Genomic DNA, 12,446 nt, shown 5'->3' on the forward strand with positions numbered 1-12,446 from the left:
CCATTCTAAAAATAGTTGATTACCCTTGAACTTTTCTGTGTAGTATTAAAGGATTTGCCTGAGTTTGTAGTGGACATTAAGGTATTTTAAGAGAGTCAAAGCACAATTTGTCAGAATGACATAGGTATGATACAACATAGTTAAATGAGCCAAGTATATAGGCAGCTATACATACTGGTAGAGATGACATTAGTAAGCAAAAGCCTAATAAGCCATGTTTCCTTTCTTATTTTTCTCTCATGTAGCACAAAAAAAGTTTCATCTCTCAAGAAGATTCTGAGCACACTATCTATTGCTGTTGTTTTTGGAATTACCTGGATTTTGGCATATGCTATGCTAATTAATAATGATGACATCAGGATTGTTTTCAGCTACATTTTCTGTCTTTTCAATACCACTCAGGTATGGTATTGATGGTCTGAAAGTAGAAAAACACTTGCATTGGTACATAAATAGTATCACCCTGTTTTCTTTCTTGTAATGCTCCCTGAAGACCATTGTTTAGTTACCTTTAGGGGCATTGATTATTTGTTCATGAGAATAACAAAAACTTCCTGTGTTCTTTTCTGACCTGGAGGTTACAGAGTACTTCTTCATAAGGCAGAACACGTCATTTCCCTTTCTCCCACACAATGAGTTTACTTTGGTTGGCATGGGCAATGGTCCTTGTCCCTTGTTCTTGGAATTATGTAGGTTTACCAATTTTTTTTTCAATTAGAAAATGTGTTAAGACTGGATTTAGGCCCAGAATTTGAGGTACCTTTTCTATAAATTTTAAATTACATTTATTAGTAGTAGTATGGAGGCATACATGCCACTGTATATGTGTGTGTGTGTGTGTGTGAGAGAGACAGAGAGAGAGAGAGAGAGAGAGAGAGAGAGAGAGAGAGAGAGAGAGAGAGAGAGAGAGAGAGAGAGAGAGAGAGAGAGAATGTGTGTGGAAGTCAGGGAACAGCTTGAAAAGTGAGTTCTATCCCTCCACCACATGGTTCCTGTGCCTAGAGCTTAGAGTCTTACACTTGGCGGCAGGCACCTTGTCCTCTGAGTCTTTTCACGGGCTCAGATGCAAAATAATCACCTTGGGGGGAAAAAATGCCTGCTTATTCGGTAGTTGCTAAGTGTGAAGTTTTAAAATACCATTAGAGTTAAAGACTGCAGGTTCAAGGAGGGCTTTTCTGGCCTTACCAGCACTGCCACCTGGCTCTTTTAACTGCTTAGTGAAGAGTGCTGAAAGTCTCCACCAAGGACTTTGAGCCTATGTGTTTCCTTGTTTGCCCATTTTGTCAGTTTTTGTTTCAGACATTTTGAGTGGAGATCGAACATTTATCCTCATGATATATAGTCATAATTATTGTGTTTTCTAGATGAACTAGCCCTTTCATCATTTGCATTAAGATGTCCTTTTATTCCTGGTAGTATCTTTTGCCATAAGTTATACTTTATCTATTACCTAGTCAAGTTGTGTGCATTGGCTATATGATCACATGTCTGTGCATGCATGTATAAACATTTGCTATGAACCTCTGTACCTTTATGTTATGTAGTCTATATTATGTAGGCATCAAATACATAGGCCTTACCTTTTGGTCTATTGTGACAGTCTCCGTCACTTTATCAGAGTGTAGGTTGCCATTTTATGATTTGTCTTCTGTGGTGCTTCATTTTTATCCCCTTGATCCCCTTTTTCTCCCCACTTTTGAATATGATAGATTTATTATCATTATGACTACATTTTAATTCACATTCCAGTAATCAATACCATTTTGCATTTAGGGATAAGTTCATGGATGTAGTATACATTCATAATTTTCATAAGGACCTTAAAATTAAAATTTTGCAACACTCAGGAAAATCTAGGGACCTCATAACAACAGAAGTCTGCTTGCCACCCTTCCTTCCATATGTTGCCATTTTCTTATGTCCTACGCGTATATACACAGTAAGCCCCACAAAATATTATTTTCCCCTTAAATAGACATACATAGTTTAAGTAATTAGGAGGAAGACCTTTATATTTGGTCACATATCAACCATTACTGGGATTCTTCCTTCCTCTCTGAATGTAATATGGTATAATTTCTCTTCATCCTCAAAATATTCCTTACTATATCTTGCAATTTATGGCTTTTGGTGATCAAGTATTTTCTTTGAACTGAAAAACACCTATTTTGTTCTCATTGTTGAATGATTTGTATTAATTGGAAACTAGGTTGTCAGAGGCCTTTTTTTCTTTTTTCTTTTTACCTTGTAACTTTCTAGAGAAGTAATTTCACACACTGGTACATTTCCTAATGAGATGTCCTCAGGCATTTGTACTGTTCTACTGCACACAAGTTGGTTATTTTTCTCTGTTTGCATCAGGGTTTTCTCTTAGCTTTAACGTTTGGTAATTTCATTGTGGAGTGTACATGGCTCTTAACTTTCTTTGCGTGAACTTTTCCTGGGATTGCTGAACTGTTAGAATCTCTTATGGTTTTCACCATTATTTTTCCTGCCTGACTTTCTCCTCCTTCTGATAATCCAGTTGCAATGTGAGGTTATTGGATACTGTCCCATATGTCACAGAAAGATGTTCATTTTCTTCTATCTTCTTGCTAGTCATTATACTATCTGACTTTAAGTTCTTATTGTCAAACTCATTCATTTTTCTGTGGTTATCTCTACTCTATTGTTACATGTATTTATTACTTTTTGTTGAAGCTGTTACACTTACTCAGTTTAAAAGATTTGATCTGATTTACTCTCTTAAAGTCGGCTGACATTTGCTTTTTCCTCATTATAATTAAATTTCTGACATAGTCTAAAGAAATAGTATCTCCAAAGATCTTCTATTAAATCCAATGCCTGGGTTGGTCTTTTCAGCCACTCTCTATCCATTGCTGTTTTTCCTTAGGATGGGTCATGTTTTACAGTTTCTTTGTAGTAATTCTGATCAATTCTTGCACATTATGAAGGGTAGTAGAGCAAATCTACATTTTGTTATATTCCTATGAAGAGCAGGCTCAACAAATAAGTAACTTGGACTAAAACTCTGTCTTTGTTTTAGGTTTCATCACATTTAATGCTGTTTTTTCCCCTTAGTTTGTGTGTGAATGTGTATGAATGTGTGCGTGTGTGTGCCGAGGCCAGAAGAGGACCTTGGATGTCCTGTTCTCTCATGCTCCTCCTTATTCCTCTTGAGACAGGAACTCTCACTGAACTTGGAGCTAGGTTGGTGACCAGCACACCCTGGCATTACTCCTTTTCTCTCCCTCCCGTCTGGGGTTATTGGCACATGCATGGCCGTGCCTAGCTTTTATGAAGTGGCTGTAGTCCAAACTCAGATCCTCATACTTGAACAGCAAGCACTCAGCACTCATACCCACAGGACCATCTGCCCAACCCATTGTTTTGTTTTTAAGCTTTCTGATCACGGTTTTTTAACATTTTTGTACCCACATATTTTGATTGTCTGCATTATTTTCTCATGGTTTTTCATTTTGTTAAAAACAACTTTTAACAATTTAGATAAAAATTAGTTAAGAAAACTAGTTGGCTGTAGTAGTGTATGCCCATAGATGTAACACTTGGGAGGCTGAGGACAGACTGGGTGACATAATGAGACCGTGTCATAGGAACAAAGAGGCTGGTAGGATCGTTCAGCAAGTAAAAGATGTGTGGCCAAGCTGAATGATCTGAGTGCAAGCCCAGGAACCCACATGGTGGGCAGAAGTGACTCTGAGGTAAGCGTGCACCCACACATTCACAATAAACAAACAAACAAACAAACAGATAAATAACTAAAGGTTTGCCTGAAGCATGAAAGAGACTAATATACTTGCTTTTATTCTATCATCTTTTGTGACATGCATCTACCATAGTCTCCTTAGTTTATATATTGTGCCACATAAATAATATCACCTTTTACATGTAATTTTCTCTATTTTGAACATTTTAATTCTATTTCTAAAGTCTATTAATACAGTCATTGTTTATTAGTGATTACTAAAAGATTCACCTTTTAGTTTTCAAAGTAAAACAGTTTGTGCTGATACCTGCATCCCTTCAAAAGTAATGTGTGTGAGAGCAATTTTTTTTCCCTTTGCAATCCTGGGACTCTGACCCAGGGTCTCTCACTTGCTAGGCAAGCATAGTGATTGCTGAGCTTACTAGATGGAAAAGAATACTGTTAACATAGTGTAATTGTTTATTGTCACCTAATTTTATTGATAAAATTTAAAATTTATTATGTAATTAACATTATCAACAATATTTTCTCCTAACAAATATTAGTTAAGTTATATTTGACATTTGTGTTAACTGAATTTTGTTATACATAACTCTCCACTTTAAAAGTTTCCAACGTATCTTATTGGATTATCCTATTTGACTTCTTTGTTTTAACTAATGGCATCAGTGATAGTATTTTTTTAATTAATCATTTTAGTAGATTGTGCATAAATATTACTGAAGAATTTCCTAGCTGGTAATGTGTCTTTAGATCTGGATCATAAACTACAACTTTTGTTTGACATCTACTTGTTGACAGTGTTTTCCCCCTTGGAATTCCATAGTTACTAAAATCTCATGCCTATAGGAAAAAGTCTGAGATGATGCAAAATTAATTAACTTTCATCATTGTTATTCAACCTCCTTTAAACAACAACTTTGAATGTATTTTAGATGATTTGAAGTTTCAAAACACTGAAAAGTTCCTAAATATTCATCACCAAACTTTAGTACTATTAATAACATCTTCAAAAAGTTTTTAAAACAGGATAGATGACTCAGGGATTAAGAGCACTGGCTGCTTTTCCAAAGGTCCTGAGTTCAAGTTCCACCAAACACATGATAGCTCACAGACATCTATAATGAGATCTGATGCCCTCTTATGGCATGCAGGCATACTTGTATGTAGAACACTGCATATGCAATAAGCATATCTTAAAATTTTATTATTGTTTTGCCTGTATGTTTTTCTGTGAACTAAGTGCATGTCTGGTGTCCACGGAGGCTATAAGAAGGTGTTGAATCCCTGGACTGGAATTATAGATGCTTGTGAGCCATGATGTGGGGGTTCAGAATCAAAACCAGATCTTCTGGAAAAGCAGTGAATGCTGTTAACTGCTGAACCATCTTTCTAGTCCAAAGATAATATCTTCTATAACCACAATGCATAACCAAACCCAGGAAAAGCAGTACAGTTTTCATACATTCTTTATCCAGTGTTTCCCAGTGACAATACCATCTATAATACAGAACATTGTTAAAATCAAAGAATGGACATTGGTGCAATATTATCAGTTAGCTAAAAATAACCTTAGAAAGGCTCCTTAGAGGCTATATTATACTGGGTAGTACTTTTCTGTTTCAGTTACAAGTAAAAGACAACACTGTTCATTGACTCAGGAAGGAAGATTGAAATAAAATGTAATTTGTTCCAAACTCTACTGATAGTGGATGGATAATCTTGGGAAATTTTTAAATTCATCTGAATTTCAGTTTCTGTGTTCATAAATTGGGGATAGTGAGTCTTGGTTTACAATGTTGATGTGAGAATTATCAAAATGAGAAGTGTCTGAAGTCAGTTCAGTAAATGGTGGTTTAAAAACATGTAGAAGATATTACCCAGCCTCTTGTGGCTTAATTTCTCATGAACATCTCATCTCCCTATGTAAAGTACAGAAAAGCAATGACTAGCAGGGTTTAAAAACTGTGTTGTTAAGAGATTACCAAGTATATAAAATTCCAGCTATGTTACTGAACTCTAGGAAATGGAATTCCAGAATGTTGGAACCAGAAGAACAAACGGGTGTCCCCCAGTAATCCTTCCACTTTTAGAAACTGAGGATCGTAAAGATTGGGAAAAGAACAGACATGCACAGGAGTAATGGCATGTCAGGATGTGAACTCTGGTTTTCTAAGCGTGCGTTCCGTGCAGCACTGCATATATGAGAATGACATGCACACGAACAACAGCTGCACACTCCAGATGTGGAGCAGCTATCCCTCCTCGTGATGGGAGAGTGAAATAAAATCTCGTCATTCTGTGTTGCGGAACTCTGTACTACAATATTGCCTAATAGTAAACTTTAATTCTCTCCTCAGGGATTGCAAATATTCATCCTCTACACTGTTCGAACTAAAGTGTTTCAGAGTAAAGCTTCCAAGGTGTTGAAGTCACTGTCATCATCATTTGACGGAGTGAATCCACTGCCTTCGATGACTCCGCTGAGACTGCGTGTGAGAATGTACAATATGCTCAGGGTCATACCATCCCTGAATGAACGATTTAGGCTGCTGGAGCCATCAGGAATGACTGAGGAAACATCACTCTCTTGAAAGTGACCAAGCGAAGTCAAGTACCCAATAAGAACGTTACCTTTGATGGTCTTTTCTATCTGACTCCTAAGAATTATATCTGTTTATGTTGTTCTCTAGTTCTCTTAGAATGTCATCCTAAAGACACATTAAACTTGCTGTTTCTTAACTCAGGAATGATGGATTTGGTAGGGTTTTTGTGTGGTTTTCACTAGACTATTATGTGCATCAAGTCAAGAATCCCACACAGCATTCAGGATGACAGTTGCTATGTCACTGAGTCTGCATGACACACTTTGACCATCATGTCGAACTTACAACAAATTCTTTTACAAAGTCACAAGGAAAAATTGCCTTATAGACTAAAATGGCCCCTGATAAGTACAGGGAATTGCTTGCATACATTATACTTTTGTTGATGAAGAATTTGGGAAACTCTAGGAAAAGAATTTTCGTTGTTGTTTAAAAAAATGTTTTGTAACCACAATAATCAGTTCTGTAAGAAATGGATATAGATAGGGCTTAGTAGACTGCACACACACACTCACACACATCTTTTAATCAATATAATATATAATAATTATATATTGTGTATAATTATATATTCTGTATATATACATATATGCTATATATTATTGATGAAGTGACAGTGGGACGCAGAAAATGAAAAAATGTAGAACACCAGTAGCACAGACACTGAAAACAATAAATGGGACCACATGAAATTGAAAAACTTCTGTAAGGCAAAGGTCACTGTCAATAAGACAAAACAGCAGCCTACAGAAAAGGAAAAGATCTTCACCAATCCCACATCTGACAGAGGACTGATCTCCAAAATATATAAAGAACTCAAGAAACTAGATAGCAAAAAAACAAATAATCCAAATAAAAAATGGATATAGATTGAACAGAGAATTCTCAACAGAAGAATCTCAAATGGCCAAGATATACGTAAAGAATTGTTCAACACCCTTAGCCATCAGGGAAATGCAAGTCAAAACTACTCTGATATTCCATCTTACACCAGGCAGAATTGTGAAAATCAAAAACACTAATGATATCTTACACTGGAGAGGGTGTGGAGCAAAGGGAATATTCCTCAATTGCTGGTGGGAGTGAAAATGTATACGAACTATACAATCACTTATACAAACTGCACACACACATACATATATGCATACATACATACATTCATATGTACATACATATATATGTATATACATACATATATATAGATATAGATAGATAGATAGATAGATAGATAGATAGATAGATAGATAGGTAGATACTCAAGACCCAGTGATACCACTCTTGGACAGGGCACATACACAAAGGATGCTCAATCATACCACAAGGGCACTTGCTCAACTATGTTCATAGCAGCATTCTTCGTAATAGCCAGAAGCTGGAAACAACCTAGATGCCTCTCAACCAAAGAATGGATGAAGAAAATGTGGTACATTTACACAATGGAATATTATTCAGATGTTAAAAACAATGGCATCAGGAGATTTAAAGGCAAATGAATGGAACTAGAAAAAATCATCCTGAGTGAGGTAACCCAAACTCAGAAAGACAAGCATGGTATGTACTCATAAGTGGATATTAGCTGTAAAGTAAAAGATAACCGTGCTGTAATCCATAGACCCAGAGAGGTTAAGTAACAAGGAGGTCCCAAAGGGGGACACATGGATTCCCCTGGGAAAGAGAAGTAGAAGAGATCTCCTGAGAAGACAGGGGTGGGGATATGGGGGTGAAGGGGGTGGGAGTTGGAGGGAATTGAAAACATGAGGTATTGGGTTGAGGTATGGAGGGGGAGAGTAATGAAAGAGATGACTTGATAGAAGAGTGCATTTGGGGGTCAGGTAGAAACCTGATGCTTGGAAAACTCCCATGAATCTATGAGGATGACCCCACATAAGACTCCTAGCAATAGTAGATAGGTAGCCTAAACTGGCCATCTCCTGTAATCAGATTAGTAACTACCCCAATTGTCATTGGAGAGCCTTTGTCCATTAGCTGATGCAGAGATCCACAGTCAAGCACTGGGCTGAGCCCGGGAAATCCTGTTGAGGAGAGGGAGGAAGGATTGTACCAGCCAAGGGATCAGGGTCATCACAAAGGACCAGGCCTGCTCACAGGAGCTCACAGATTATGGACCAATGACCAGTGAACCTGCATGGGACCAGCCTAGGCACTCTGCATACGTGTGATAGTTGTGTGGCTTGGTCTACATGTGGAACTCCTGGCAATGGGAGTGGGGCCTGTCCCTAACACTTTGGCTGGCTTTTGGGAACCTGTTCCTAATGCTGGGTTGCCTTGGCCAACCTTAATACAAGGAGAAGAGCTTAGTCCTACCTCAACTTGATGTGACATGCTTTTTTGGTACCCATGGATGGCCTGTCCCTTTCTGAACAGATGTGGGAGAGGCTTGGATTGGGGATAGGGGGTGTAGGGGAAGTGGGAGAAGAAAATGGGAGTAAGGGAAGGCTATGGTTGGGCTGTAAAAGTATATGAAACACTTAATTAAAAAATACAAGTTTTGCGACTAGAATAATCAGTTCTAAGCTTCTAGTTATCCATTATACACACACACCATTATAAGTGTGTGTATGTGTGTGTGTGTGTAACTGATATTGTGACCCTGGGACTCAGAAAAGGAAAAAAACTGTACTCATGATCACACATGCACACATGAGGCTTTTAGAAGCTCTAGATATTCCTAGTACTTCAAGCCTTTGAATTATGAGCAGCTTCCGCTGGAGTGGGGAATACACCCACTGGACTTAGGAGATGCCATTTGAATTGTTGCCTTTTGTTTTGCCACAAACTAGGCAGCTGGTGTGAGTGTGTGAACTAAGAAACTAACAACTTTAATGAGAGCTTGTTATAGCCTTCTTACTGTTCCCTAAAGATTACATTCTTTCTTTAATTTTAAATGTGTATCTGTTTTTTCAGTTTGCATGTATGTCTATTTACCATGTGTATTCAGTGTCCATGGAAGTCAGAAGAGGGGTCAGATCCCCTGGGACAGGAGTTACAGATGGTTGTGAGCAGACACGTGGGTGCTGGGGTTTGAACCTGGGTTCTCTGGAAGAGTAGCCAGTGCTCTTAAATGCAAATCTTTCTCACCATTCCTCAAAGAATGTGCATTCTTGCAGACATGGTTGCAAATGACAATTGGATTTGTAGGCAAACCAAGACAAGCTTATTTGATCTGTAGTATAACTGAGACCTCATGTGAGAGCAGACAAAGTGAAGAGAAGAAAAGTACAGAAGAAAAGCAATTCTGAAGGGCCAGGACTCTCAGTGGACAGAGAGAAAAACAGTAAGACGTGATGGACTCAAAATTCAATCAGACGAAATATCCTTAAGTAAAATCCTGTCAATGTGAGAAAAAAATCACTGAAGACTATATTTCAGCCTGAGGATGGGATTTTTCTTTTCATTGGTGGTTATAGTTGTCACTTTTTTCCCAGTATCTTTGGAGTATACCAAGTAAAATTCCACATAATGTTCCTCTAAGCATGCAAGGTCCACATGCAATGGTGGAGACTAGTTCACATGAAACCCTGCAATCCTACTGTCAGGAAACCATTCCTTTCATTTGAACCTTTACCTTGGGTGCTAGTCAGCAGTTTTGAAGTCTGTTGATACAAATATAACTCAAATTTAGATCAAAGGTTAAAGGGACTTTACTGACTTAATAATGTAAAGTCCAAGGGCTGAGTTGACTTCAGATAACTTTTCTATGTCCCATTTTCCTGGGACAATCCCAGGTTTTGTTCATGGTCCTGACTTGTATATTAAAAACAGCTATTTTAACTTTCAAGTGTCCTGATCTAGTTAGAACAGAGAATAGTAATAATGTGTCAGGTTCTCCCTGCCCCCACTTCCTGTTTCCCTGTGTTTCTTTATCATTGGTCTCAAGTATGGCTATTAGTGGGCACTCCTAACCTACATCCTTAAGATCTAACAAGAAGACAATCTCATTCCTTTGGGCAAACCACAAGCCAAATCCTTTAGGGCTTGAATTCTACGTGTTCCAGAGGGAAACAGGGCTGCTTAAAATAGAAGGACTCTATGACAGACCATATATTTTATGGTACTTAAAAAGCACAGACAAAATGAGACCTGCTGCAGACAGCTAGAGAGAAACAAAGGGAGAAGACAATTCTTCTCTCAAGCTAGAGACATGAAAAACAAGACATGAAGACATGAGCTGGAGCTGAAAAACACCTCTTTCCAGTGGTGTGGACAGGAGACAAAGAATCAACCAACTTTCACAAAAGGCAGAGAAGAACCTTGGCTGCCACCTCCTTCTACTCCACAGCTTCCCAGCATGTCTCACATTGGACGTGCTTAGCAAAAAGCCAGCAGAGACAGGAGACTATGGAGCATAGAAAGCCCTCTGCAACAGAGTACAGTAGGCAGGAGTGAGGGGAAATGCCATTTGTAAATCTGTCTCTTACTGGTTGTTGAATAAAGCACTGTTGGCCAATAGGGAAGCAAGATAGATGGAACTAGGAGTCGAGGAGGATTCTGGGATAGACAGACACAGGGAGATACCACGTAGGCGCCAGAGGAGTAAGAGGTCCGGACCCTTTTCTCTGGTAAGAAAAATATTTAGATTAACAATTATGGATTAAATACTTAAGTCAGAGCTAGCCAGTAAGAAATCAAGAAAATGGCCAACAGGTTTATAATTAATATAGTGTCCTGTGTGTTATTTGGGGGTTCAGAGAGCATGGTAGGGCCCAGGCAACTGACAAGGAAAACCATACTCTACATATGGTTGTCAGGAGTGGGATTGAATTTCCACATAGAATGACAAAAGCTTTAAAGGGGTTTTAAAAACAAAAGAACAGAGAGAAGTATGGCTTCTTGGTAGCATGATTTTTCTTAGGTGGGCTCTGTTTTACTAGAGATAAGCAGAGACTCACACGGCTCACTTAAGGGAGTCTTCCTGACTCAGCATAAGCAAAAAACCAAAACAAAACAAAAAAGAAAACACCAAGGTTCTTTTAAGAGGCGCTGTTAACAACTGAATGGTGTTCATGAGCATCAGTCGGTGGCAGTGACCACATCTCCAAGCTGGCACCATGTTACTGGATGTCACCATAGACTGAGGCAGTGATCTGGAGTCATACTTATGCCCGCCATGTTGCAAAGCCAGAGACTGTTTCCACTTTAATTTTAACAATGTTCTTTAGCCTATATAAGACACGTGGCCAGAAAAACATAAAGTTTTACAGTAAAGTCAGATTCCAATGAAAAAAACCTCTAAGGTTTACAGTGTGTTTAAAAATATATGTAGGCTTGAGAGATAAAAATAAACAGGATAGTGGCTGAAAAATATATCTATATCTATCTATCTATCTATCTATCTATCTATCTATCTGTCTGTCTATCTATCTAAGGTGGCTGTGGTGGTGCATGCCATTGGATTTGTTCCAGAGGCAGAGGCAGGCAGATTTCCAGAGTAACCCTGTCTCAGAGAAACAAATAAATAAATAAAAGTAAAAAAGAGCAATAATACATAAATAAATAAGCCACGTAAAGACAGAAAATACACAGAGAGTCTGGATACTGTATGCTATTGTGTTTTTCAGTTTTTTGATTGCTAAAGAAGGAACAACTGCTAAAGTACATTTGATTATAAATGCTGCTGAATTAATTCAACTTATATCTTTTGAAAATGTCTTGACTTCAAAATTTAAGTATAAGGATATGTTACTTTGGAAAAGATATTTTATTTGTGTTTCCACAGAAAATGAAAAGCCGTGGATTCCTTCCAGACTAATATGGTTTGATGAAGCAAGACCTCCTAAAGCAATGTCCCAGGCAATCTAACATCTAAAACTGCGGAGATGATGCAGCCTCCTTGATGCAGGACTCCTTGTCCTACAAACACAAGGACTTTGGCCAGGTTTCTGAGTTTTGTCATGATCCCTATGGTATGGACAGTGCCCCCTATCAGCAGGAAGCAGCTTGGAATGAGCAACGTCCAAATTCCCAAGTATTGTTTATAAGTCTTTGTTTTCATTTGAATGGGGTTGCTTATATTTGGTTAATGATCACAACCAATTTCTTTTAAAGGTAAGAGGTAAAAGGTATGGAAATGAATACTTTGTATTGGTATGGTT

The 12,446-nt window shown here is 38.1% G+C and overlaps 1 protein-coding gene across 1 annotated transcript in view; it reads left to right on the forward strand.

Moving 5' to 3' along the window:
* Positions 1–6,477, forward strand: part of Adgrg7 (adhesion G protein-coupled receptor G7) — a 43,975-nt gene extending 37,498 nt beyond the window's left edge. Inside the window, 3 exon segments of the mRNA XM_040750649.1 lie at positions 246–402; positions 6,088–6,318; positions 6,320–6,477. Of these exon segments, the coding sequence (XP_040606583.1) occupies positions 246–402; positions 6,088–6,318; positions 6,320–6,352 (421 nt within the window). The 3' untranslated portion in view covers positions 6,353–6,477.
* Positions 6,478–12,446: the final 5,969 nt, after the last annotated feature.

Source organism: Mesocricetus auratus, unplaced genomic scaffold, assembly GCF_017639785.1.
Source record: "Mesocricetus auratus isolate SY011 unplaced genomic scaffold, BCM_Maur_2.0 Super-Scaffold_100008, whole genome shotgun sequence".
Classification (NCBI taxonomy): Eukaryota; Metazoa; Chordata; class Mammalia; order Rodentia; family Cricetidae; genus Mesocricetus; species Mesocricetus auratus.